The sequence below is a fragment of the Macaca thibetana genome, chromosome 11 (genome assembly GCF_024542745.1).
Source record: "Macaca thibetana thibetana isolate TM-01 chromosome 11, ASM2454274v1, whole genome shotgun sequence".
NCBI classification, from domain to species: Eukaryota; Metazoa; Chordata; class Mammalia; order Primates; family Cercopithecidae; genus Macaca; species Macaca thibetana.
Window position 1 is genome coordinate 113164759 of NC_065588.1, and position 22633 is coordinate 113187391.

Sequence of the window (22633 nt, forward strand, 5' to 3'; positions counted from 1 at the left end):
CTGGTCTCCAGAACTATAAGAGAATAAATCTGTGTTGTTTTAAGCCGCTAAGTTTGTAAGTTTGTTAGCACAGCCATAGGAAACTGATACGGGGGTGTGGTGAGCAGAAAGGAGTAAGAGGAGGAGAGGGCTCAGGATGAGAGAAGCATTTAATCTGTTAAAAGAACTCGAAGTTTTATTGTAAATGAGATGGGAAGCCTTTGGAGTGCTTTAAGCAGAGGGGTGACGAGAGCTGCCCTACATTTTAAAAGGGACCATTTGGGCTGCTGTGTGGAGAATCGGTTGTTGGGGGACAAGGACAGCAGCAGGGAGACCAGTTAGGAGGCCACTGAAGTAATCCAGAGAAGAGGATGTGGTGCTTGGGCCAGGATGGTACCAGCAGAAGTGGACAGAGTCAGGATTGCAGATGGGCTGGATGTGGGGACAGAAGGAAGAGAGTCAACAAGGACTCCACGGTGTTTGTCCTGAGCAACTGAAGGAATGAGGTCACCATTTACTGACAAGGAGCAGACCATGCAAGGAGCATGTGTGGGTGTGGGGGAAGATCCCTCATTGGTTGTGAGGCTGAGGATGAGCTCTTTGTTGAGCTCTGGGCTGAAGATGGAAATTTGGAAGCTGTCAGCCACATTGATGGTATTTAAGGCCAGGAGACAAATGAGAATATTAAGGAAGTGAGTGTAAATAGAGGAGGGGTTCAGGGATGGAGCCCTGGTACCCCACAAGGATTAGAGGCTGTGGACATGAGCAGGGCCAGCACAGAGGACCGGGAAGGAGTTCCCTGCCAGGCAGGAAGAAAACTCAGGTGTGTTGTTCCCTGGAACCATGGGATAAACGTTTTCCAGGAGGAGAAGGTGTTAAGCGCTGCTGTTCATCAAGAGGAGGACTGAGAAATGACCGTTGGGTTTTGCAAGTTGGAGGTCACTGGTGACCTTGACCAGAGTCGGTGATGTGTTGGGGGTGAAAGCTAGTGGCTCAGGAGCAAGTGGAGAAAGAGGAATTGGAGATAGTGAGTGCATAGAAAGCCGTCTGTATGTGGTGTGTCCTCCCACAGTAGACTTGGTATGTGAACCTGTGAAGGGAACAATGAGACTTCCCCTCTGTGAGCCTCACTGGTAACCCTAATCCAGGCAGAGCTAATAAAGCTTATTTTTGAGCCAACAGCTTTTTTTTTTTTTTTTTAATGTTGCAATTCACAGTGGTGCTATAAAGCAAAATGCTGGAGACACTTTTATTAGCAAGTCCTTGCAGCTGAGGCTCACTCAGTGGGGCTTTACTGAGCAAGGCCATTCCAACTCTGGTGTATTAAAGAAAGACCATTAGGCCTCTGGAAAACCCAGGCTTGTAAACTTGCTAGATTTCATACAACTTAAGGAATCAAAACAATTAACAAGCTTTCCTTTTGGTGGGGCCCTTTAACATTTGCTTGTGGAAGTTTAACTGGCTCTTTTTCTTGTCAATTTTTTTTCCTTCAGAATTAAAAGACATTTTTAAAACCTGTCATTTTTGTTCTCCTTTAAAAGAAGAAAGAAAAGCACTCTCCTTTTATAGTTTGCTAAAGAAATTGTTGACACATTTCTGTTTTTAATACCTAATTGTGGATACAATCCTGATCCCTTTTTGGAAGTAATTCTCACCTCTGCCTTTTCTAAGTCCCTCAAAGAGATTTTTTATTTGTTATCCGGGACTTAAACTTTAGCTTGAATATGATTTTCTATAGAAGAAGCACTGTGACCCGGGGTGAGTGATGTGGGTGATGCGCCACAGCATCAACTCTGTGGTCTCAGTTTTTCATCCCGTAACCCCGTTGTACAAATTTCAGGTCAAGTTATTTAAAATGATTTGGCATTTTCCTTGAAACTGTTATAAAAAGCCGCTTTCAGCTTCCAGTGTATTTAAGGTCTGATATATTTGAGACTTCCTGAAAGTCTCATTGAAAAGTTTCCATTTTAAAGTGGCTGAGATTTGCACGGTTCTCATGAAAACTCATACAGAATGTTTAGTTTGAGATTTTCTAGTTTGTAATCATTGAGCACTAACTTTGGATTTTCCTAAAGTGCAGATGATTCAGAGCCTCCATCCAAGAAAACGCAGCCTGTAGCTCATTTTTGAACACATAATTAAAAAGATTGCTTCCTCTATTTGGGGCCAGTCTTGTGATCTAACCTGGGTGTAAGGGCAGGGACCCCAGCATTTCCCCATAGCTTCCTCAGCCATGGAGAAGTAGCCCCAGCCTGGGTGCATCTATGGGGTCTCTCTCACATGCCAAAGGTTTTGGTTTCATAGCTTGAGGTGGGCAGTCGATGAGAACTGCGGGCCTGAATGCCCGGTACGTGGTTAGTGCCCAAAACGTATCTTTACTGATTGGCCGCGAACCCAAATCAGTGTTCTCTAAAGGACTTCTGCAGAGCACTGGGCTTTTGAGATACTCCTTGCAAAAAGAGGTCAGGAACCAAATGAGTTTAGGGAATGCAGCTTCTTATACGGGTTGAACTCCCAAATCCAAAAATCCCAAATCCCAAATGGTCCAAAATTAGAAACTTTTTCAATGCTCATTGGAGCATTTCAGATTTTTGGATTTGGGGATTTGGGAAACTCAGTCAGAATAATGCAAACATCTGAAATCCAAAATACTCTTGGTTTTAAGCATTTTGGATAAGGGATACTCAACCTGTATCCCCTTCTTAAGAGATGTGCAACACATGCCACCACTATTCAAAGCATCGAGAAGTTCTGCAGCAAGGAATTCTGCTTCGTTTTGTTTAAAGCAGTGTTTCCTAAGCTCATTTGACCATGGAATCCTTTTCTAAGGAACTTATTAACACCTGGAGGTGTTGTACTACTGAACATGCTTTTGGTCCATGTAATTAAAGAATGACTACATTTATATGATCTCGTAATTACTCTGAGTCTTTTTGGTTCGGTAGTTACATTTCATGACTTTTACAAAATGTTATGGTTTCTACAAAAAAGGCGTATGTATGCCCAGGATCAGAGTAAAGCTGCCCTGTGTTTCCTGAGCATGTTCTGCTTTTGAGAACCTGTAAAGGTCTCGTATGTTACCCTTATCTTACACCTTATTTAACTGTGAATTCCAGGGCTCGGTTAGGGGACATACTCTGCTCTGGAACTACTTAGGTTGTGGCCTGGCTCGCTCACAGCTGACATTGGTCTATCCCTGTCTGTGCTTCATGATTGCCCAGTGCTCAGACTCACTCTGGCACAGACAGATGGACAGACAGCATCTGGGTGTCATGGGTAGGCTCAGCTGTGGACCAGACATGCCAAAAATGAAACCATGGTGTTCTGTCTAGTCAAACTGGAGCTCCAGCATTGCTGAGTCGTTATCCCGTTCTTTATTGCTTGACCACTTGTGATCAGATGAGGGTTTGTTTTCCTGAGCCCTGAAGGCTAAGATGGAGAAGTGTGGGATGACAGTGTGGTTAAGTGGATTTGTAACTGATGCTGTGGCCATGCCCAGGGTGGGCTGCCTAATGGCTCCATGTCAGCCTGTGGGGTGGGCTCCAGTGGTTTGCCACAGAGCTAGAGCCCTGTCTGTAGAACCATCCTGGTTATCTTTTTTTTTTTTTTTTTTTTAAATAATTAAGATGCAAAGGCCCACAGACCGTATTTTGCAGATAACTTACGGGATAAGTGGCTAATGCAATGGATGACAGAATTGGGATTCACAGATTATTTGGGGAGGATAAAATGCCAGGGGGTGGGGCAGACATTGAGGTGGGGATTAAAATGAATTGAAAGTTTACAAAGTTAAGAATTTAGGTATAAAAAATAGTGTGGTGGAAGGATGGTGGGCTCTTTTTTTTTTTTTTTTTTTTTTTTTTTTTTTCCAGTTTGTGTTTAAAAAGACCCTGAAGAATCATGAGGACCAAATTGAGGTTACTGTTGCAGGGAAGAGAATGTGAACGGTGAGAGATACGCAGGAGTTTTAAGCTGATTAGCAATCTTTTCTTTCTTCTGCAGAGTAGTGAGTTCATGGGTGTTTGTGACATTCTTCATACCTTTTCGTTTCCCTTTAATAAAACTGCAGAAGCTTTAGTGAACCATTATTTGAGTAGCCATGTTGATGGCTACAAGTGAAGCAGAAAACCAGTGTCTGATAAGATCCTTCTGTGCATGGCACTGCATAGCCCATATCTGAGGTGTTATTGAGTCCTGAGTACCACATTTGAAGAGGGACACTTTAGATGTGCAAATGTTTTAGGGTGCATTGAGAAAGTGTCGGAATGGAAACTGTATGAAAAATAGTGAAAGGAAATGGATAATATTTAGAGCAATGAAGAAATTACTCAGGGGAAATATGATCTCTGTCTTCAGCTATTTGAGGTACTGTCAGGTGGAAGAGCAAATAGATTTCTTCAAAAGGGCAAAATCAGGGCCATAGGTAGAATGAGTTTTCTAGACAGTGGAAGGAAACCCTTTCTAATATTCAGACTGCCTGTTGGTAAATGAGACTGATGCAGGAGGTCAGCTCTCTACTGGAAGCATTGCAGGATTGCCTGGGCCCCATTGGCCAGGGATGCAGTGGGGTGCCTTCTTGCAATGAGGAGATGCTCCAAATTGATCTCCAAGGCCCCTCTTGATTCTTCAGGTTCTAAACCACTGGAGACTGAGACAGCATGACACCCTCAGCATTAGAGTGTGACACTTAGGTTCAGAAAAATGACAGCGTTGTCACTTATTTAATGCCACGTGATCTAACTTCTGATGCTGTGAATTCCATGCGAAGCATCCATGCCTGTAGGGAAAGTGACTGAGGCCATGTGACTGCTTGTCACATATGGAGCTTACGTGCACACATATATAGCAGAAGCGTAATTAAGGAGGCCAGAACTTTAATATGTCATCAGTGTTAGGTTGGTCAGTATTGCTTTGATACCCTTTTGGTTGAATAAGATATTGTAATGGTTATTTTTGGTGTAGTTTGCTTAAGATAGAAAGTCAAATTTTGAGACCGAGATAAACTGAGTTCCTAGATTCCCACTAGTTTTACTTTGTAAGTTTTAGCCTCTTTCTGTGTGACTTATGTCTTTTTTATACCTCTGTCCCTTCATTACTGCCTTCTTTTGTGTTAAATAGATAACTGTCTAGTATGCCATTTTAATTTCTTTACTCTGTTTTTTAGAGTTATTTTCTTAGTTGTTGCCTAGGAATTACAGTGAACACCTTAGTTTAAAATAATCTAGTTTGGATTAATACCCACCTGATTCCAATAGTACACCAAAAACTCTGCTCTGAGATAATTTCATTTGGTGTTTGTTGGTACACTTGGGTCATATCCTAAGGCCTCTGAGGCTTTGTTCATTGTATTCATTTTTTTTTTTGTTTTGCTTTGTTGTTTTCGTTTTTTAGAGATGAGATTTCACTATGTCACCTAGTCTGGAGGGTAGTAGTACAATAATAGCTCACTGCAGCCTTGAACTCCTGGACTCAAGCAATCTTCCCGCCTCAGCCTCACAAGTAGCTAGGACTACAGGCACACACCATCACATCTGGCTAATTTTTTTTTTTTTTTGGTAGAGATGGTGTCTCACGCTGTTCACCAGGGTGGTCTCAGCTCACTGAGTGATCCTCCTGCCTTGGCCTCCAAAGGTGCTAGGATTACAGATTTTTTTTTCTTTATTCTTCCCACCCCCTCCCCGCCATGGAATAGATAATCTTGGTTGACCTGCTTTAAGTTTCCTGATTTTTTTTTTTCAAGACAGAGTCTTGCACTGTTGCCAAGGCTGGAGTGCAGTGGCGTGATCTTGGCTCACTGCAACCTCTGCCTCCTGGGTTCAAGTGATTCTCCTGCCTCAGCCTCCTGAGTAGCTGGGACTACAGGCGCATGCCACCATGCTGAGCTAATTTTTTATATTTTTAGTAAAGATGGGGGTTTTACCATGTTGACCAGGCTGGTCTCAAACTCCTGACCTTGTGATCCACCTGCCTTGGCCTCCCAAAGTGCGGGGATTACAGGTGTGGGCCACTGCGCCTGACCAAGTTTGCTGATTTTTCTGCCTCTCAAACTTGTTGAGCCCCTTTAGGGAATTTTTTACTTCAGTTACTGTACTTTTTAACTCCAGAGCTTCTCTTTTTTTTTTTTTTTTTTTTTTTTGAGATGGAGTCTTGCTCTGTCACCCAGGCTGAAATGCAGTGGTGTGATCTTGGCTCACTGCAACCTCTGCCTCCTGCGTTCAAATGATTCTCCTGCATCAGCCTCCCGAGTAGCTGGGACTACAGGCACCCACCACCACGCCCGGATAATTTTTTGTATTCTTAGTAGAAATGGGGTTTCACCATGTTAGCCAGGATGGTCTCAATCTCCTGACCTGGTGATCCTCCCACCTCAGCCTCCCTATTTTTTTTTTAACAGACAATTTCTATTTCTCTATCGGTAACTTCTATATGGTAAGACATTGCTCTTCTACTTTCTTTTATTTCTTTAGACATGCTTTCTTTTAGTATTTTGAACATATTTAAAATAGCTGATTTAAAGTCTCTGTTTAATAAGTCCAGCGTCTGGACTTTCTCAGGGGTAGCTTCTGTTGACTGCCTTTTCCCCTGTGTATGGGCCCTGCTTCCTTGTTTCTTTGCATGCTTTTGTAATTTTGTTAAAAACTGGACATTTTAAATAATGGAAACTCTGGAAATAGAATCTTTCCCCCTCTGCAGAATTTGCTGTTATTGCTGTTGTTATTTTTGTTGTTGCTGCTGTTTGTTTGTTTAGTGACTTTTCTGGACTTATTCTCTAATTTGTATTCTTTGTCATGTGCAGCTACTGAAGTCTCTGCTTGGCTAGCTTAGTGGTTAGCTAGTTATCAAATGGAGATTTCCTTAAATCCACTAAACCAGTAAGTCTCCCAGCCTTTGCTGAGGTGCTCTCTGTACGTTAGAGTACTGCTTCACCATTGTAGCAGCTTACAACTCTGCCTTAGCCTTCACTTCCTGCTGGTGCAGAGCCTCAAGGTCAGCCAGAGGGGAGAGGTTAGGGCTTTATCTGGTCTTTCCTGGGCACACACACAGCCCTATACGTTCATGTGGCATTCCAGACTCCCAGGAATATATTGGAGCCTTTCAGAGCTTCCTATGGACATCCCATTTCCCAGCTTTTTCTTTCAAGCTTTTTGGTCAGCCTCTTGTTTGCCTCAATTGTCTGTGCCTCCCCAGGTAGCTGCAGAGTTAAGCAGTTGCCACTTACTATTTTGGGCAAATGCCCTGGAGATAGAACAGAAAGAGTGTTCAGCTAGGTCAGATAAAGTCAAGCCTTGAGAATAGAGCTCTCTGGCAAGCTGCCAGCAGGTCAAATGGTGACAGTTCTCTAGGGATTTGATTTTTGGGGAGTTCTAAACCTGTCTGGCCTCTCTAATGGCTGCTAGGCTGCCGGTTTTTACAGCTGCTGTCTTCACGAGGCTGTTGATTTTTAAGGCAATCCCAGAGCTGGAGGAGGAAACAGAATTAGCACACATTAAAACAACTCAGACGTCACTGTTCTTACTGAGATTCAGGCACTTTTCTTGGATAAATGTTCCTCAGAATGTTGCAATCCTTTTATTAATTTCCAGATTCTGAAAAAGTTGATTGATCATTTTTGGTGGAATTCTTACTGCTATTATGGAGGAGCAGGTCTTTAATCTGCCATCCTGTAAGCTAACTCTCTGTCAGTGCTTTATCAGCTGAGGCCCTTTGTGCAGTAAGAGTCTGGTTTCCTACTTTCTCTCATTTTCCTTCTTCCTATCTCTGTCTTTGAGTCTTGAAGTGGCCCTAAGGGAGTGTTAAAAAGTACAGGGTACTGTAACCTACCTGTCACCACTCTTCATTAGAAGTGAGTCTCAACTTTTGGATGGAGAGCAAGCTTCAGGCACTTGATCCTGCTTTCCCAGGATGCTCTGCAGACCGGTATCACACTGATCTGCTCGATCAGTTGCTCATCTGCCAACAGAGTCCATCTTTTGCAGTCTGGCCAACTTTGCATATTATCCTGTGATGAAGTAAACTCTTTGTTCCCCTAAATTAGTGTTGGAAAACAAAATGCTAATAGTTAAAATGGCTATTTCCTCTGGATACCGTAGGGATTTAAAAGGCCAGACATAACATTAATTTTTCTAGATCTAATCTTACAGTCCTGGATAATGGCTTGAGTTTTCTGTTAATTAAATATGTACATATGTTTAAAATCTAAATTCTCACATGCAATTTAAATTTGAATTTTCTACCTGACCAGATGTTTGGGTTTTAGGTAATTTTATGACAGCCTTTGATTTCGGAGGCCATCAATCTTCAATTCTATAAGGTGGAAATACAAATGCTGTTTGTCAAAAGTAAAGAGATTCTGTTCTGAAAAGCTCTGTATGATTGTATAGCTAATTACCATGTAAAAGTTTGTGTTTTTTGCATTTTATGTATTTGTGTATTTTCTTCTCTTATTTGTTAGATTACAATTGAACCAAGTAGTCTAAAATGTGATATTACATGGTGGTACAACAATTTTGAAATCTTGAAAGATAAAACTGGAAACATTTGCTTGTATTTTTTTTTCACCTCATAGTGTTTTGTTAATGAGACATTTTATACTGCCATAAACCCAGGGCAATAATATAGGTGTTGATTGATTTTTGGATGACAAGGGGCTTCTCTAATTGCAGAATTTGACATTTGTGTCACTTCTGCTGTTTTAGGTGAGCAAGACGTGGAAGGTGATTGCGGAGGATGAGGTGCTGTGGTACAGGCTGTGCCAGCAGGAAGGGCACCTTCCGGATAGCAGCATCTCTGACTATTCTTGCTGGAAGCTCATCTTCCAAGAGTGCCGAGCCAAGGAACACATGTTACGAACCAACTGGAAGGTGGGCAGTGGCCAATATCATTACCTGTGAAAGAATAGCCTGCAAGGACATGGGTATCCAAGCTTTCACTCATAGCCTGAGATTAATTGCCAACAGCGAAGGGAGAGGGGTACACTGAGCCGCCCCTTCAGCTGTTGGTGACTTGTTGCCCATTTTGTTCGCCATTAGATGATTTGCCTCTGTTTTCAGCCTTAAGATTTGGGAACGTCCTCTTACTCTGCAGGAGAGGAAGGGTGAGATTGAGTTGCCAGCCACTTCCTCTCTGATTGTTAGGATGGTCAGGGGAGTGCTCCGTGCAGCCCCTTTGACTTTCACCAACTCTCTGGAGGGGCCTGGAAAGCAAAAGCACTACCTGCATACAAAAGAGGAGCCGAAAATGTCATTTCCAGTAAATGTAAGAGGGAGATGATTAAACATCTCTAAGCACTGTCTTCTCTTCCCTCACATAACCTACTGGCGTGCTTCCATAACATTTATCACTTCAAAGTCTCTACAGAAATATTAGATCACAGCTAAGAATTTGCACAGTGAAGTGTTTCCATAGGAGATAACTGTCAAGAGCCATGTTACATAAAGCTGTTTGAGGCATGACGAGACAGCAGTGTGGTGGCAGTGTTTCCTTCCCACCTGGGAGGCTGGAGATTCAGTGGCAGAGAAGGGATGGAAACATTCTCTTTACTCCCGTAAAGGTCAATCCTAATAGACTTTGAGATTAACAAGTTTTTGTGCATTACTGATAGTGACATACTGCCTATGTGCCTGTCTGTCCCTAGTCACCTCCTAACCTGATTAGTGACCGATACGCTTGATCTGGGCAACCTCACACAGTTTCTAGGAAAGTCAATAAGAGCAGTGTCTCTCTAATTCAGGGGTTCTCAACCCCAGCACTAGTGACATTTAGGGCCAGCTAATTCTTTTTGTGGGGGGCTGTTCTGTGCATTGCAGGCTGTTGAGCAGTATCTCCGGCCTCTCCCCGTTAGATGCCAGTAGCATTCTCCTCCCCCAGTCATGACAACTAGAAATGCCCCTAGACATTGCTGAATGTCCCCTGGGAATCAAAATCCCCTCCCGGTTGAGAACCACTATTCTGAGAGTTAGTGTGGTTATCCTTTCTTAGGCCATTAAGACACCACCACTAAGACAGGTCACGCTGGCCCCACAGTGCCCTTTTCCATCGACCTACGGTAATAACTCATCTGGAGGAAGCCCCCAGTCCCTCTTGCCCGTGTGCCTGGGTAGGTCCATATGATGGACACAGGCAGAAACGTATGACAAAGAGAGCTGCCCATACAAACAAGGGGTCAGAAAGCAGAGGGTCTAACCCTGGTGGGAGAGGCTGCGATTTAAGGAAAGCTTAAGAGCTGAGTGTTAATGGGGCCTTTCTCTCCAGAAAGGAGAGATACTTTTGAGATTTACAAGCAGGAGACTTGGAGATATTTGGCATCCCCAGGCTTGAATTCGAAGATGTCAGACCCTGGTAGAAAAAAGCAGCAGCTGTGTTTTTTGCTTCCTCTTTGGTGATGGAGAAAGCAAGGGAAGAGGACAGGTGTGTCCTTGTTGGGCCTGGAGGTGGCAGAAGTGACAGTGTTTTAAAGACCCACCACCTAGCATTTGGCACTTAGTAAGACTTCACAAGTTATATGCAATCTAGCTGAATGGCTATTTAGTATTTCTTTCTAACTAACACGAAGTCATCTGTTAGGTAAATACTCACTACATGGCTGTTGATTGAGTGAACTGGAGTGGACTGCAGGCCAAACCAAACATGAGGGAGACTTCTATTTGGAGCGTGTCAGGTCCATTTCCTGACACTATTAACAAGGAGAATTCTAGGAGTGAAATTTTAAACGATATATCTTTCATTAAATGTAATGGTGGGATTCTTACCAAAATTCTGGAATGAAAGAAAGCCTTATCAAAACGTGAAAGGCAGCTGGGCACTGTGGGTCACTCCTGTAATCCCAGCACTTTGGGAGGCTGAGGCAGCTGGATGACTTGAGGTTAGGAGTTCCAGACCAGCCTGGCCAACATGGTGAAACCCTGTCTCTACTAAAAATACAAAAATTAGCCAGGCATGGTGGCACAAGCCTGTAGTCCCAGCTACTTGGGAGACTGAGATTGGAGAATCGCCTGAACCCTGGAGGTGGAGCTTGCAGTGAGCCAAGATTGCGCCATTGCACTCCAGCTTGGGCAACAGAGCAAGACTGTCTCAAAAAAAGAAAAAAGAAAGAAAAAGAAATGAAAGGCAGTGTTGGGGCAAGTTGCTTTACTTTTGTCTGCCTCCATTTTCTCTTCTCTAGAGTGGGAGCTAGGAGTGGCACTGCTCATGGCTTCATGGTGAGGATGATTGTCATCAAGTGTCTGCCACTCCTCCTGCAGAGGCTGGTCCACACTCAGTGCTCAGGCGAGGTTGGCTGTAGGAGCGCATAGTCCTCTGCACACAGATGCAAGGTTCTCTGCTGTGCATGCTCTACTTCAGGATGGGTTAGGCAGGCGATTTGGTTTGGTACCTCCTAAGTCAGTGTCTGGGGAGACCCTAGAAGGGACCCCAGGGTTCTCAGGTACCTCCACAAAGGGACTGACCTGCAAATGCATGAACTTATCTGGAACTGCAATTCAATGTCAACCTGGAAATCGTTTGCTAAACTAATTACTATGGTGGCCATAGTATTCTTTTTCCTGGTGTTTGCATACATGCAGGTTTTCATCTTAGACCCTTTATTTTTCTTTCAATACCTTTCCCTCACAAGAGCTTTTCTGTTATTGTAACCTTGGCTGCGGCCCTCACACAGCTGTTTCCCAGTTCCTTGCCTTCCCTCCTCATATCTCCAGTCATAGGACAGCTCCACGTGGATGTGTCCAGTTTTGTCTCAGCCTTAGACTCGTTGCTTGGATTAAGACCATCATGCGAATTACTTTGCTCAGTTCTGGAGTCTAGGTGCTTAATAAATGTGTATTTTAATGGAATGATGTCATAATCTTTTTCCTAATAATAGAAATAATAATAATAATGGCTACCACTTATCGAACACTTGCTGTATGTTAAGAACTGTGCTGGGTACTACACTGTTTCTAGTCCTTGTCCTTGTCCCAGTCTGGTAAAATTGAAATTATGGTATTCTCGACTATCTTTATTCATGCTTGCTTTGTGGCTTAACTATCTCACTTTTCCCAACCTCCCACATGTAAATACTTTATATCCATTCAGATTTCCTTCATTGTAATTCAATTTAATTTTTTTTTTTTTTAAGAGATAGGGTCTCACTCTCTTGCCCAGACTGAAGTACAGTGTTACAATCATAACTCACTGTAGCCTTAAGTTCCTGGACTCAAGTGACCCTCCTGCCTCATCCTCTCAAATAGCTGGGGCTACAGGCACATGCCACCACACCTGACTATCTTTTACATTTTTTGTAGAGATGGGGTCACCCTATGTTGCACAGGCTGGTCTCAAACTTCTGAGCTCAAGTGCGCTTCCTGCCTCTGCCTCCCAAAGTGCTGGGATTACAGGCATGAGCCACTGCGCCTGGCCTAAACTTTCGTTTAAATACTATTTCCATGAAACCTCTGACCTCTCAGTTAGAAATAGTATCATCTCTTCTCCTTTTTCTTATCCTGATCTTTATCTATTTGTATATAATTTTGCATTTTATTCTGAGAATCCTCATAAGAGTTAACAGGTAAGGTATCATGTAATACTTTCTTTTTGCTGAACTGAACTTTTTCGTATACTTTATAAGCTTCTTTAAATACTTGCCACTCCCAGCAGATATGTGCCAGCCTATTGTGGATGGTAGTTATTGGTGAGCACATATTTGCTTTCTATTCTGTAACCTCCTGGAAGATGGGGCAGTGTCTCACACATCCCATGTCCTCGAGTTCAGTGCCTTTGGGATATATGGTAACTCGTCCATGCTTGATAGCTTAGCATGTGAGTCATCATTTTTGGCTTTTTGAATGCCCACAGAACTTTGAATGCACTTGCTCTCTATGCTGTAGAGAATTGCTGTGGAAAGTAGGTGAAAAAGCACGATGCTTGGCTTTTGGGCTGTCCCAAGAATAGTCTAAACTGCATCCCCCTTTTCCTCACGCAGAATCGCAAAGGTGCCGTGAGTGAGCTGGAGCACATTCCTGACGCGGTTTTGTGTGATGTGCATTCTCACGATGGCGTGGTCATTGCTGGGTAAGCAAAACCATTTCCACTGAGTGCTCTGCATCTGAAGATCTTTCATTTCTCACGTACCGCCCTCTGAGTACCAGTGACCTTAGCTTCCCTTGAGAGCATGTACCTCCCTCAGTTACAGCCCATGTGGAAGAGGGAGAGTCTCTGTGATTCTGTTCCCGAGGACGTGAGAGCGCCGCAGCGAGGGTGAGAAGCACATGGTGTAGAGCGGATCTGTGATCCATTTGTCTCAATATGTCTTTCCCAGCTTTTAAATCACTTTTGTGGCATGTTATGTGAGATTTTCATTAAGGCAAACAGTTTGTATTTTATGAAGACATAAAAAAGTCAAGCAGATATAAGTGTTGGCACAGACAGGCCCTGTTCTCATTCTCGTTTTCTAAATCCCTTATTGTGAAGAAGGGCTGTGGCCACACATAATCTTCCTTCCCCACCATATAGTACATATTTGTTACTTAAGTTGTCCCGAAATAGTTTTTTTTTGTTTTCTCCATGGCCAAGACATTTACTTTTAGCTTCTGTAAATTCCTTCAGCTTCTGTCCCAAAAACCACTTTGATGAAGTCTTCCTACTTTGTTACAGAGGTACATTTATATACTTAATTACTGTACAGTAAGATCAGTTTTCTTTTTGGATTAGGAAGATGTCATGAACTAGATTGTATACTTAATACCATAAAGTAGAGACCAGAACACTTAAATTTCTGAGTTTGGATCAGCTATGGAGTGAGACGCCTTAGGGAAGTTCCTGCCTATGGGAAAACAAAACAAACCTTGGACTTTAAAACTCAGTAGTAGAGGAGTCCTTTTCTTTAAAGAAAAATCTTTCCTTAAGCAGCATTCCTTAAAGAGCACCTTTTGAATAGAAATTCCAAAGAGTTGGATTATTTTAATATTTTGTGGTATGCAGTGCCTATGAAAAAAAGTATTTCTGCTTTAAACAAGATATACCCAGGAGGAATGCTTTTCTTCAGTTTCTGTTTTACTGGCTATGATTTAGAGGTGAAAGCCTTTCTTGGGAGTGCTGCAGAACTAGTTTTAGAAAGATTGATGGTCCAGATACTTGCGATTCTGTCCATTAAGTTATCAGTGCACGTTGGGCTTCTCCACCTCATTGCTAAAATATGGGCCTACAATCGCCCGATATGCAGCTCCTTTCTACCCACAAATGCTACAGTTTGGTGGGAACTCCAGAAGTTACTTAGATCATTCCAGCTAAAGGGATCTCTGCCTAGAGTGTCAGAAGACACTTGAGGACAGAAGGCTGAGACTGTACTGAAAGAGTCACAAAAGAACTTACAAATAAAGGAGAGCCTTGAATCTCAAAACCACTTACGAATTTCTTCTCTGGAGCTCCCGAAGGGCAGGCCCCTTACGAGTCCAGATGCCAGTCCTTCTTTCCCTGCCTCTCTGTTCCCTCGGGGTTTGTTCAACATTATAGATTATGCCAACACAGAGCAAAACGATGGCCGAGTTCTGTGGATCAATAGGATGAAACCTGATCTATGGGTCAGAGAGGCTCCTCACGGCTCTTCTTTCTAAGAAAACCTTACGTTGATGGCTTAGCATGAGAGACTTCAGTCTTGCTTGTATGTACAGCATCTTGTGTTTATCATTAAAATTTTATCTGGTGGTTACGATGCTTGTTTTCTGGGTCAGATCTTGAATTCCTTTTCATTTGAGACAGTGGTGTTTGTGGTTACCTCATTCCCAATCAATGTTGAATTCACCAGGCTTTCTACAGTTATGTATCTCCAAGGAGCTTCTTAAAGAGACAGTGGCCACCTCACCCCTTCTTTCTCTTGTACTTACCTTGTGTTTCTCTTATTCTTCTTTTTTCCTTCCCTTTTCTCTTTCTTTTGCACAAGTGGAATCTGTTCAGAGGCTTAGTTTTATGTAACTAGAGCTAAACTATGAAGCATTTTTGCATTTATATCTATTAAGTACATTTCATATCATTGATGGAGAGCAGAATCTCTTTTTCTCACCTTTTAAGCAATCTGTGTAAATATTCCTGGTTCGGAGTCATGTTGCATAGGCCCAGACTGATATTTATTGCAGTGAACCTCATGATGGACCCAGTCATGGTTCTTCCCTACTCTTCACATAAAACCAGTGAAATCTGAAAATAGTCACTCATTCATAAACGCATTTGACACTCAAATACCCATCATGTGAACAGGACCGGGCCCCTGTTTACCTGAGGCTTGTTTTTCCAGTGGAGAAACAGACATTCTTTCCAAAGCATTTGATGGTTCAGTTTTGTCCATGAGTCTTTGCTTACTCTACAGTCTTACAAATAATTTCCAGTTAACTTTTCCTGACATTCAGAACTCTGACATTTCTTTTCTAACCTACCTTTTTCCTTATTACACTTGTCAAGTGTACTTTTGTTTTTTCCACACTGTTCTGTTTAGTTACCTCTGACTGCATCATTTTTTTTAGTTGGGGTACAGTCATATGCCGCATAACAGCATTTCAGTTAGTGATGGGCCCCATATATGATATTGGCCATTTGTGTACCCTAGGTGTATAGTAGGTTCTGCCACCTGGGTTTGTGTAAGAACACTCTATGATGTTTGCACAATGATAAATTCACCAAAGGATGCATTTTTTCTGAGTGTATCCCTGTCGTTTAGTGACACATGACTGTATAATTCATATGCCATAAAATTCACTCTTTCAAAGTGTACTATGCAGTGATTTTTGTTTAGTAGATTTACAAGGTTGTGCAACAACACCACTATCTAATTCCAGAACATTTTCATCAACCCAAAAAGAAACCCAGAATCTATTCGTTAAGGCCAATTGCAGTCCTGTCTCCTCCCAGAGATTTCTCTAGCACTGTAGCCTAGCGTCCATTCTTCTGGGAACTCCTGGAGACAGGACCATCTGCAGCTGACAGGGCAGCTTGTCGTGTGGCCTCGCTGTTTCACCGAAGCATTTTTGTTTTATATTGTTATTTTATTTAGAAATAATATTTAACTTTACAGCCATCTACTATATTTTCCTTCCAGCAATTTGTACAAAAGCATCTTTTTAAATTTAAATTTAAATTTTTATTTTTTTGAGACACAGTCTCACTCTGTCACCCAGGCTGGAGTGCAGTGGTGCCATCTCGGCTCACTGCAACCTCCGCCTCCCAGGTTCAAGGGATTCTCCTGCCTCAGCCTCCCGAGTAGCTGGGACTACAGGCGTGTACCACCACACCCAGCTAATTTTTATATTTTTACTAGAGATGGGGTTTCACCACGTTGGCCAGGCTGTTCTCAAACCCCTGGCTTCAAGAAACCTGCCCACCTCAGCCTCCCAAAGTGCTAGGATTACAGGCATGAGCCACTGCACCCGGCCTGTAAGCATCTTTTAAAACTATGAGTGGTATGTCATATTTTGTTAAATGTATACTGTTTTATGTGGCATAAGCATTAAAACTTAATACACAGACTCCCCTTGCCCCCTACCACATGTATGTGATGTTATGTGGGAAACTGGAGAAATGCCTATGTCTGTTCTCTAATTTCTTGGTTTTCTCAGCTTAGAATCATACAATTTTAAACCTGGAAGTAACTTTAAGAGATGATCCGTTCTGAGACCCTCATCTTGCATGAGGTGGCGGAGGCTCAGAGCCGTGCTGGGTGTGCGTGAGTGGAGCCGCTCCATCGTGTTTCTGCAGCATCCACAGGCAGGGCTGGCTGGTGAGGCTGCCGTCTCCGGTTCTCATTTGCTGCTCTGAAGCTTTGGCTATTGTAGTGTCATTTTGGTTTTTCTTTTGTGACATGTGCCTATTTAAAAACAAAAGCAGCCGGGCGCATTGGCTCACGCTTGTAATCCCAGCAGTTTGGCAGGCTGAGGCGGGCAGATAACGAGGTCAGGAGTTCAAGACCAGCCCGGCCAACATGGTGAAACCCCGTCTCTACTAAAAATGCAAAAATTAGCTGGGTGTGGTGGTGGACACCTGTAATCCCGGCTACTTGGGAGGCTGAGGCAGGAGAATTACTTGAACCCGGGAGACAGAGGTTGCAGTGAGCTGAGATTGCGCCATTGCATTCCAGCCTGGGCGACAGGGCAAGACTCCGTCTCAAAAATAAATAAATAAATAAATTAAAGTAAAAAGAATAAAAACAAAAGCAGTGGTAAAAACCATGTTGTTTTGCAACTGTGTTAGAAAGTAGAGAAGAGAAAGTCACTCAAATTCTAGCATGGAATACAACCTTTGTTAAGGTCTCCCATGTGTCTGGTTTGGTTCTCAGTCTGTTTTTCTATGCATGTTTTTTCATAATGTGATTATAGCCTTTGTTAAATTTGTGGCCTTTTTCCCTCACCAAACTGATGAATTTTTTTCGTGTTGTATATTTTTCATTACTTTCTTTGACTTGTTGAAAAAACACTTTGGATAATTATACCCCAGTTTCCCTATTTATTCCCCTAATAGTGAACATTAATGTCATTTCCTGTGTTTTGTTATATGGATGTTATGCATATTTTATGTATATATGTCTGCAAATATTTCTCCTTTTTAGCACTACAAATCTTTATTTTAAAATTATTAGACACATGCTACTGCAGAAACTTGAAATTCTATATAAGTGCATAAAATAGAGAGTTAAAGTTCTTTCATTATCGTCTCCTAGTCTTGCATTCCTGATTGTTTTCCTAGGCTAGTCCCGTAAGCAGAATTACTGGATTCAGGAGAATGAATTTTTATTTTCCAGATTAATAAATTATTTAAAAATGCTTTTGTAGCCCTCAGCTTCTTTGCAATCTAACCTTTTGACTTGAAGTCTCCAAACCATCCCTGCCATCTTCCTGTCAGTGCTGTACATGGTGAGAGCCCATGCCTCCTGCCCTCTTCCTTCCTCCCCATCTAACCTGGCTCCGTCCCAGCCCGACTGCACTGCACTCTCAGAGGTCCCCTGTGATCTTTTGCTCAACAAACCAATGGCCTTTTCTTGGCTCGTCCTCTCCAGCCTCTTGGCAGCATTTGGTCCTGTTGACTTTCCCCTTTTGAAATGGTGGCGGCCTTGTGTTAAGCATCTTTGTGCCCTCAGAGTCTAACATCTTTCCCAGGACCCAGGAAACTTTGAGGCAAGTGTGTAAGAAAGGAAAACTCCCCTTCGGCAACCCCACACTCTGGGTTTCCATTACCTCCTTGAGCGCCTTCTCTGGCCCTCGCTCTTGCCTTTCTCTGCTGTCACTTGACCACTTGGCAGGGATATGCAGCAGCGCAGAAAAGACCTGCACCCGTTGTTTTCTTTGCTGGAGAGAGAAGTGGATGTGCCTTCAACTGCGGCTCAGCCATTCAGACACCACTTTTACTTTGCTTTTTCAGCGAACATTTCTCATTTCTTTAACTTGAGAAATATTTGTGTTCACAAGTCACCAATCTCTACAGAATCAGTCACCTGTCTTTCTCTCAAAGTTCAGCGCCTGTCTGCATTTTTATCGGTGATCTGCTGGACCTCCAGAAATGCTAGCGAGGTTTAGTGTGTGTTTTCCTTGTGTTTTAGCAGAGAGGTTGTCTAGAAAGTTAGTTGATAGTAAGTGATCAGGAAACGTGTCTTTTGTTTCTTTGATTTATTGTGGTAACAGCTCTTAGAATTTTAGAATGTTTTGAAAATTATATGTTTATTCTTGAGAAGAAAGAACAGAAGAAAGGGGTATATGGAAACCTCCTGTTCTGTTTTGTGATGCTTAGACTGTTCTCGTCTTCCTTCTCCCCAGTTGCCCTCTGGAAGCTGAGTGTTGCAATCAGATGACATCATGAGTTCAAAAAAGTCACAGTATAAAACCTGAGGTACAGGACTAGGTGTCGTTTGCCATAAGTAGTGAAGGAGAGCCACCTAGTGAAAAGTGCATCTCAGGTAGAACCAGGAGCTCCTTGGAGGCCTTGTGCCAGCTCTGCTAACCATTAAGCCATTAGCTCACCAGAAGCTTTTATCAGATGCCCAGGAGTATGATGTTTTGCAATAAACTCCCTCCTCATTGTTACTTGAGATTCATAAGGCTAAAGCACTCTAGTTGGCATAAGAAAACACCTTTTTCTATTCACATGAGAGGACATTTTCCCTCTTTTGGTTTTAAAAAAACATCAAGCACTCTGTTTGTGTTGAGGTTTTTTTCATTACTCCTAAATATTTTTTCCCCTGATTTCTGCCTTTTTAGCCTGCAGTTCCTGCCTTTATTGGAAGGAGCAGGACTGTGTATCCATGTTTCTCCTCTGCCAAGTGTGGTTGGAAGGAGCACTGTATCATTTGTTGCAAAATATTAGCGCTCTTCTTTCCCTAAAAACACTCAGTTGTCCCATTTTTGCTTCATTCCTTTTGAGGCAAGTGTGCCCAAGTAGATACAAAACAAAACTGCCTGTACCTCTCTAGCAACCAGCTGATCTCTGGCTGCTGCTTCAGCTGCCAGACATGACCTGATTCAAATATGTTTTTATTTTTCTGAGCCCCATTCATCCAACCTGCTGTCAGAGTGAGAGGGTTTCCGGTTCTTTGGAGACAGAAAGCAAAATTTGGAGTTTCTAATTTATATATGGAAAAATTGGTGTCTGAATCTTTGGTTGGTTCAGTTTGCCTGTTGGCCCTTCAGTGGAATTTTATCATTGTTTTACATTTAAGAAGTATTGGAAAATATCATTTTAGACAGGCCAGGCACAGTGGCTCATGTCTGTACTGCCAGCACTTTAGGAGGCCAAAGTGGGTGGATCACTTAGGGTCAGGAGTTTGAGACCAGCCTGGCCAACATGGTGAAACCCTGTCTCTACTAAAAATACAAAAATTAGCTGGGCATGGTTGCACGTGCCTGTAGTCCCAGCTACTCAGGAGGCTGAGGCAGGAGAATCACTAGAACCCAGGAGGCGGAGGTTGCAGTGAGTCGAGGTCATGCCACTGCCCCCCAGCCTGGGCAACAGAGTGAGACTCCATCTCCAAAAAATAAACAAAGTCATTTAAAGTAACTTGAAATACCTTGCTTTTAGCCATGTTGTCCTCTGCCTTTTCCAGTAATTACAAATATACCTGTTATTGGCTGGGCACAGTGGCATACCTGTAATCCCAGCACCTTGGGAACCCAAGGCAGGTGGATCACTTGAGGTCAGGAGTTCGAGACCAGCCTGGCCAACATGGCAAAACCCCTTCTCTACCAAGACTACAAAAATTAGCCAGGCATGGTGGCACACACCTGCAATCTCAGCTACTTGGGTGGCTGAGGTCCAAGAATCACTTGAACCCGGGAGGTGGAGGTTGCAGTGAGCCAAGATCGTACCACTGCACTCCAGCTTGGTGACAGCGAGACTGTCTCAAAAAAAAATTTGTTTTAAAAAGGACCTTTTTATCAACTGTATACCATGCCAAAATATGAATAGTAGCTTTAATGTGAATATGTACATATTTGCCCTGAATTTAAAAATATTTTCTATTCAGAAACTGAAGCCCTCAAGGATGTTGTTTCCAGCACTCTCTTAGTTTTATATGAATGTGTAAAAAATAAATACTGCCTGTGGATTACTTTGAGGCTATTGAGATAACAGACGCTTTGTAAATAACATAGGTAGAAGGTTGTGTGAGATAAATGTTGCCCATATATACTTACTAAGGACATGCTTTCCATCTTTCTCCTTTTTTAAAAAAACTTTTTCCCCTAACAGTTTTCCTTTAAACCTTGTTGTGTATAGATTTTCTGCTGCTGCTTATTGTGACATTGGACTATTCCCCATAAGGAATTCGATCATTACCCGTTAGGGACCTCTTTTTAAAAATACTTTTAAATTTATTTATTTTCTGCTGTGAGGTATACATGCTTTTCTGGTAAATAAGTCTGAGGTAAGATATTGATAAGTGACTAGAGGAGAGCATTACATTTATTATATCTTTAATGAAGGAGCTCCAGAATATCCTTAATAAATACTGGTGAACTCATGACTGCATTTATCCATCTCTGGTTCTCCGAGGAATAATGGGAAGGGCCACAGCTACAATAACTCTGCATAATCATCATTGACTCTGACTCTATTGATTGTGATTAACCAAGATGTATGGAAAACAGTTTTAAGTGTGTAGTGCATGTATCTCATAAGGTCCATTAAGACGTTCATTATTTTTCAATTGATGCGTCTTAAGCCCCACTTGATGTTTGTTGTAGTGCATTTCCACAGAAGGACTCTGCACTGTGGGATTGAGTTCATTTTGTTAATTGGATAATACAACTCTGTCATGTTTCATAGAAAATAGTAAATACTCTTGCTTTTATTGATTGGTATTCTTTGGTATTACTGAAGAAAATATGGAGCAAGTGAATAGTTCTTTACACCTTTACATGTTAAGGGCATGAATGTTTCTTGAAATGTGGACACTGCCGTTTTAGGAGCCCCTGCCTGATTGCTCAGTAGGCTTTAAACCACTTCCATCTTCTGGGTTTAAGTCAACAGATTCATTCATTCTGTCAACACCCAATAAGCGTGGATGAATACCACACACAACCCCCTTGGTCATGGGGAGTTTATAGGCTGGTAAGGGATCCAGTTGCTGGTGTTTACAGAGCACTGTGGGAGGTGTTAGGGTTGGGGAGGAGCATGGTGCCATGACATGCTAGGGAGAGTCACCTCGTACAGGCTCAGCATCAGGCTAGCTTCCTCCTGGGAAATGACTTTCAACCTGAACCCGGAAGGATGACTAGGACTTGGCCAGGTGGAGTTTTCTTTGGGGCAGAGATGCTGCCCTCCTCACTCCCCAGCCAGTAGCGATCATGAATAACCCATTACTGCGTTTGTTTTTCTGGTAAGCTGGATGAAACACAGCTTCAGAATCCTTCTCAACACAGAGCTCTAGGCAGCCACTACCACATATTGGATTTGACACACAAATGAAACCATTTGCTATTCCTGGCCTGAAGCCTCATAACAGGGCCCCTCTTGGCTGCTCTAGGTGCCTGATCAGAATAGAACTGTGACTTGGTTTGGGAGTGGCTGTTTGTGTATGATCCTGTAGAGAGAGAAGTCTTACTAACGGTTCCACATGTTCTCCTGCATGCCCTGAGAAGCAGGCCTGGGAGGCACAGGTTGCACCTGCTTAGCCCTCAGTCCTGCTCCCAGCATACTGAGCCTTTTTTGTTGGCTTCTTGCCTTTCAGTTGCAATTTAGTGGTTGAATTGATGGCTTAGGGTCAGGGGCTGTGTCCTGCAAACCTGAGTCACAATATTGAGAACAATAAATTCCTTATATTGCACTTAAATGGGGGTAGTTCTTAAAAGCAGTATTTGTTTAAAGACAGTGTCATCTGAGGAGGCAGAGTGACTTGTTGGCTAAGCAGTGATTGAGAAAAACCTGGGGCACATTTTGATCCCAGCTGTGCCACTAAAGTGTTTCTTGTGACCCTGGGTAAGTCACTTAACCTTACTTCTCAGCATTCTTAAATCAAAACCACCCCCCAGCTTGCTAGGAAGGGCCTTAAAAATTTTGTTTTTAGCAAAGAAGAGCTGACACATGGAACAAAATAGAAACGCTGCTGGATACTTATGAAGAAAAAAGGTTGTTTTTAGCTGTACAGTATTTATTCCTTCTTCTAGTCCGTTAGTCCAAATAAGTAATCTGCTTATTGGAAACTTACTAGTTA

General features: G+C 42.6%; 2 protein-coding genes across 5 annotated transcripts in view; one reads left to right on the top strand and one right to left on the bottom strand.

The window, feature by feature from the left end:
• Positions 1-22633, bottom strand: part of SPRING1 (SREBF pathway regulator in golgi 1) — a 465726-nt gene that overhangs the window by 220441 nt on the left and 222652 nt on the right. The window lies entirely within an intron of this gene.
• The window catches only part of FBXW8 (F-box and WD repeat domain containing 8), a 114002-nt gene that overhangs the window by 20646 nt on the left and 70723 nt on the right, over positions 1-22633 (top strand). For all 3 annotated transcript variants that reach the window (XR_007717645.1, XM_050747992.1, XM_050747993.1), the window contains exons 3-4: positions 8676-8840; positions 12935-13023. Coding sequence is in view for 2 of the 3 variants with exons in the window: in XM_050747992.1 (XP_050603949.1) it covers positions 8676-8840; positions 12935-13023 (254 nt within the window). In the remaining variant the exon portion in view is untranslated. The remainder of the gene's footprint in view (positions 1-8675; positions 8841-12934; positions 13024-22633) is intronic.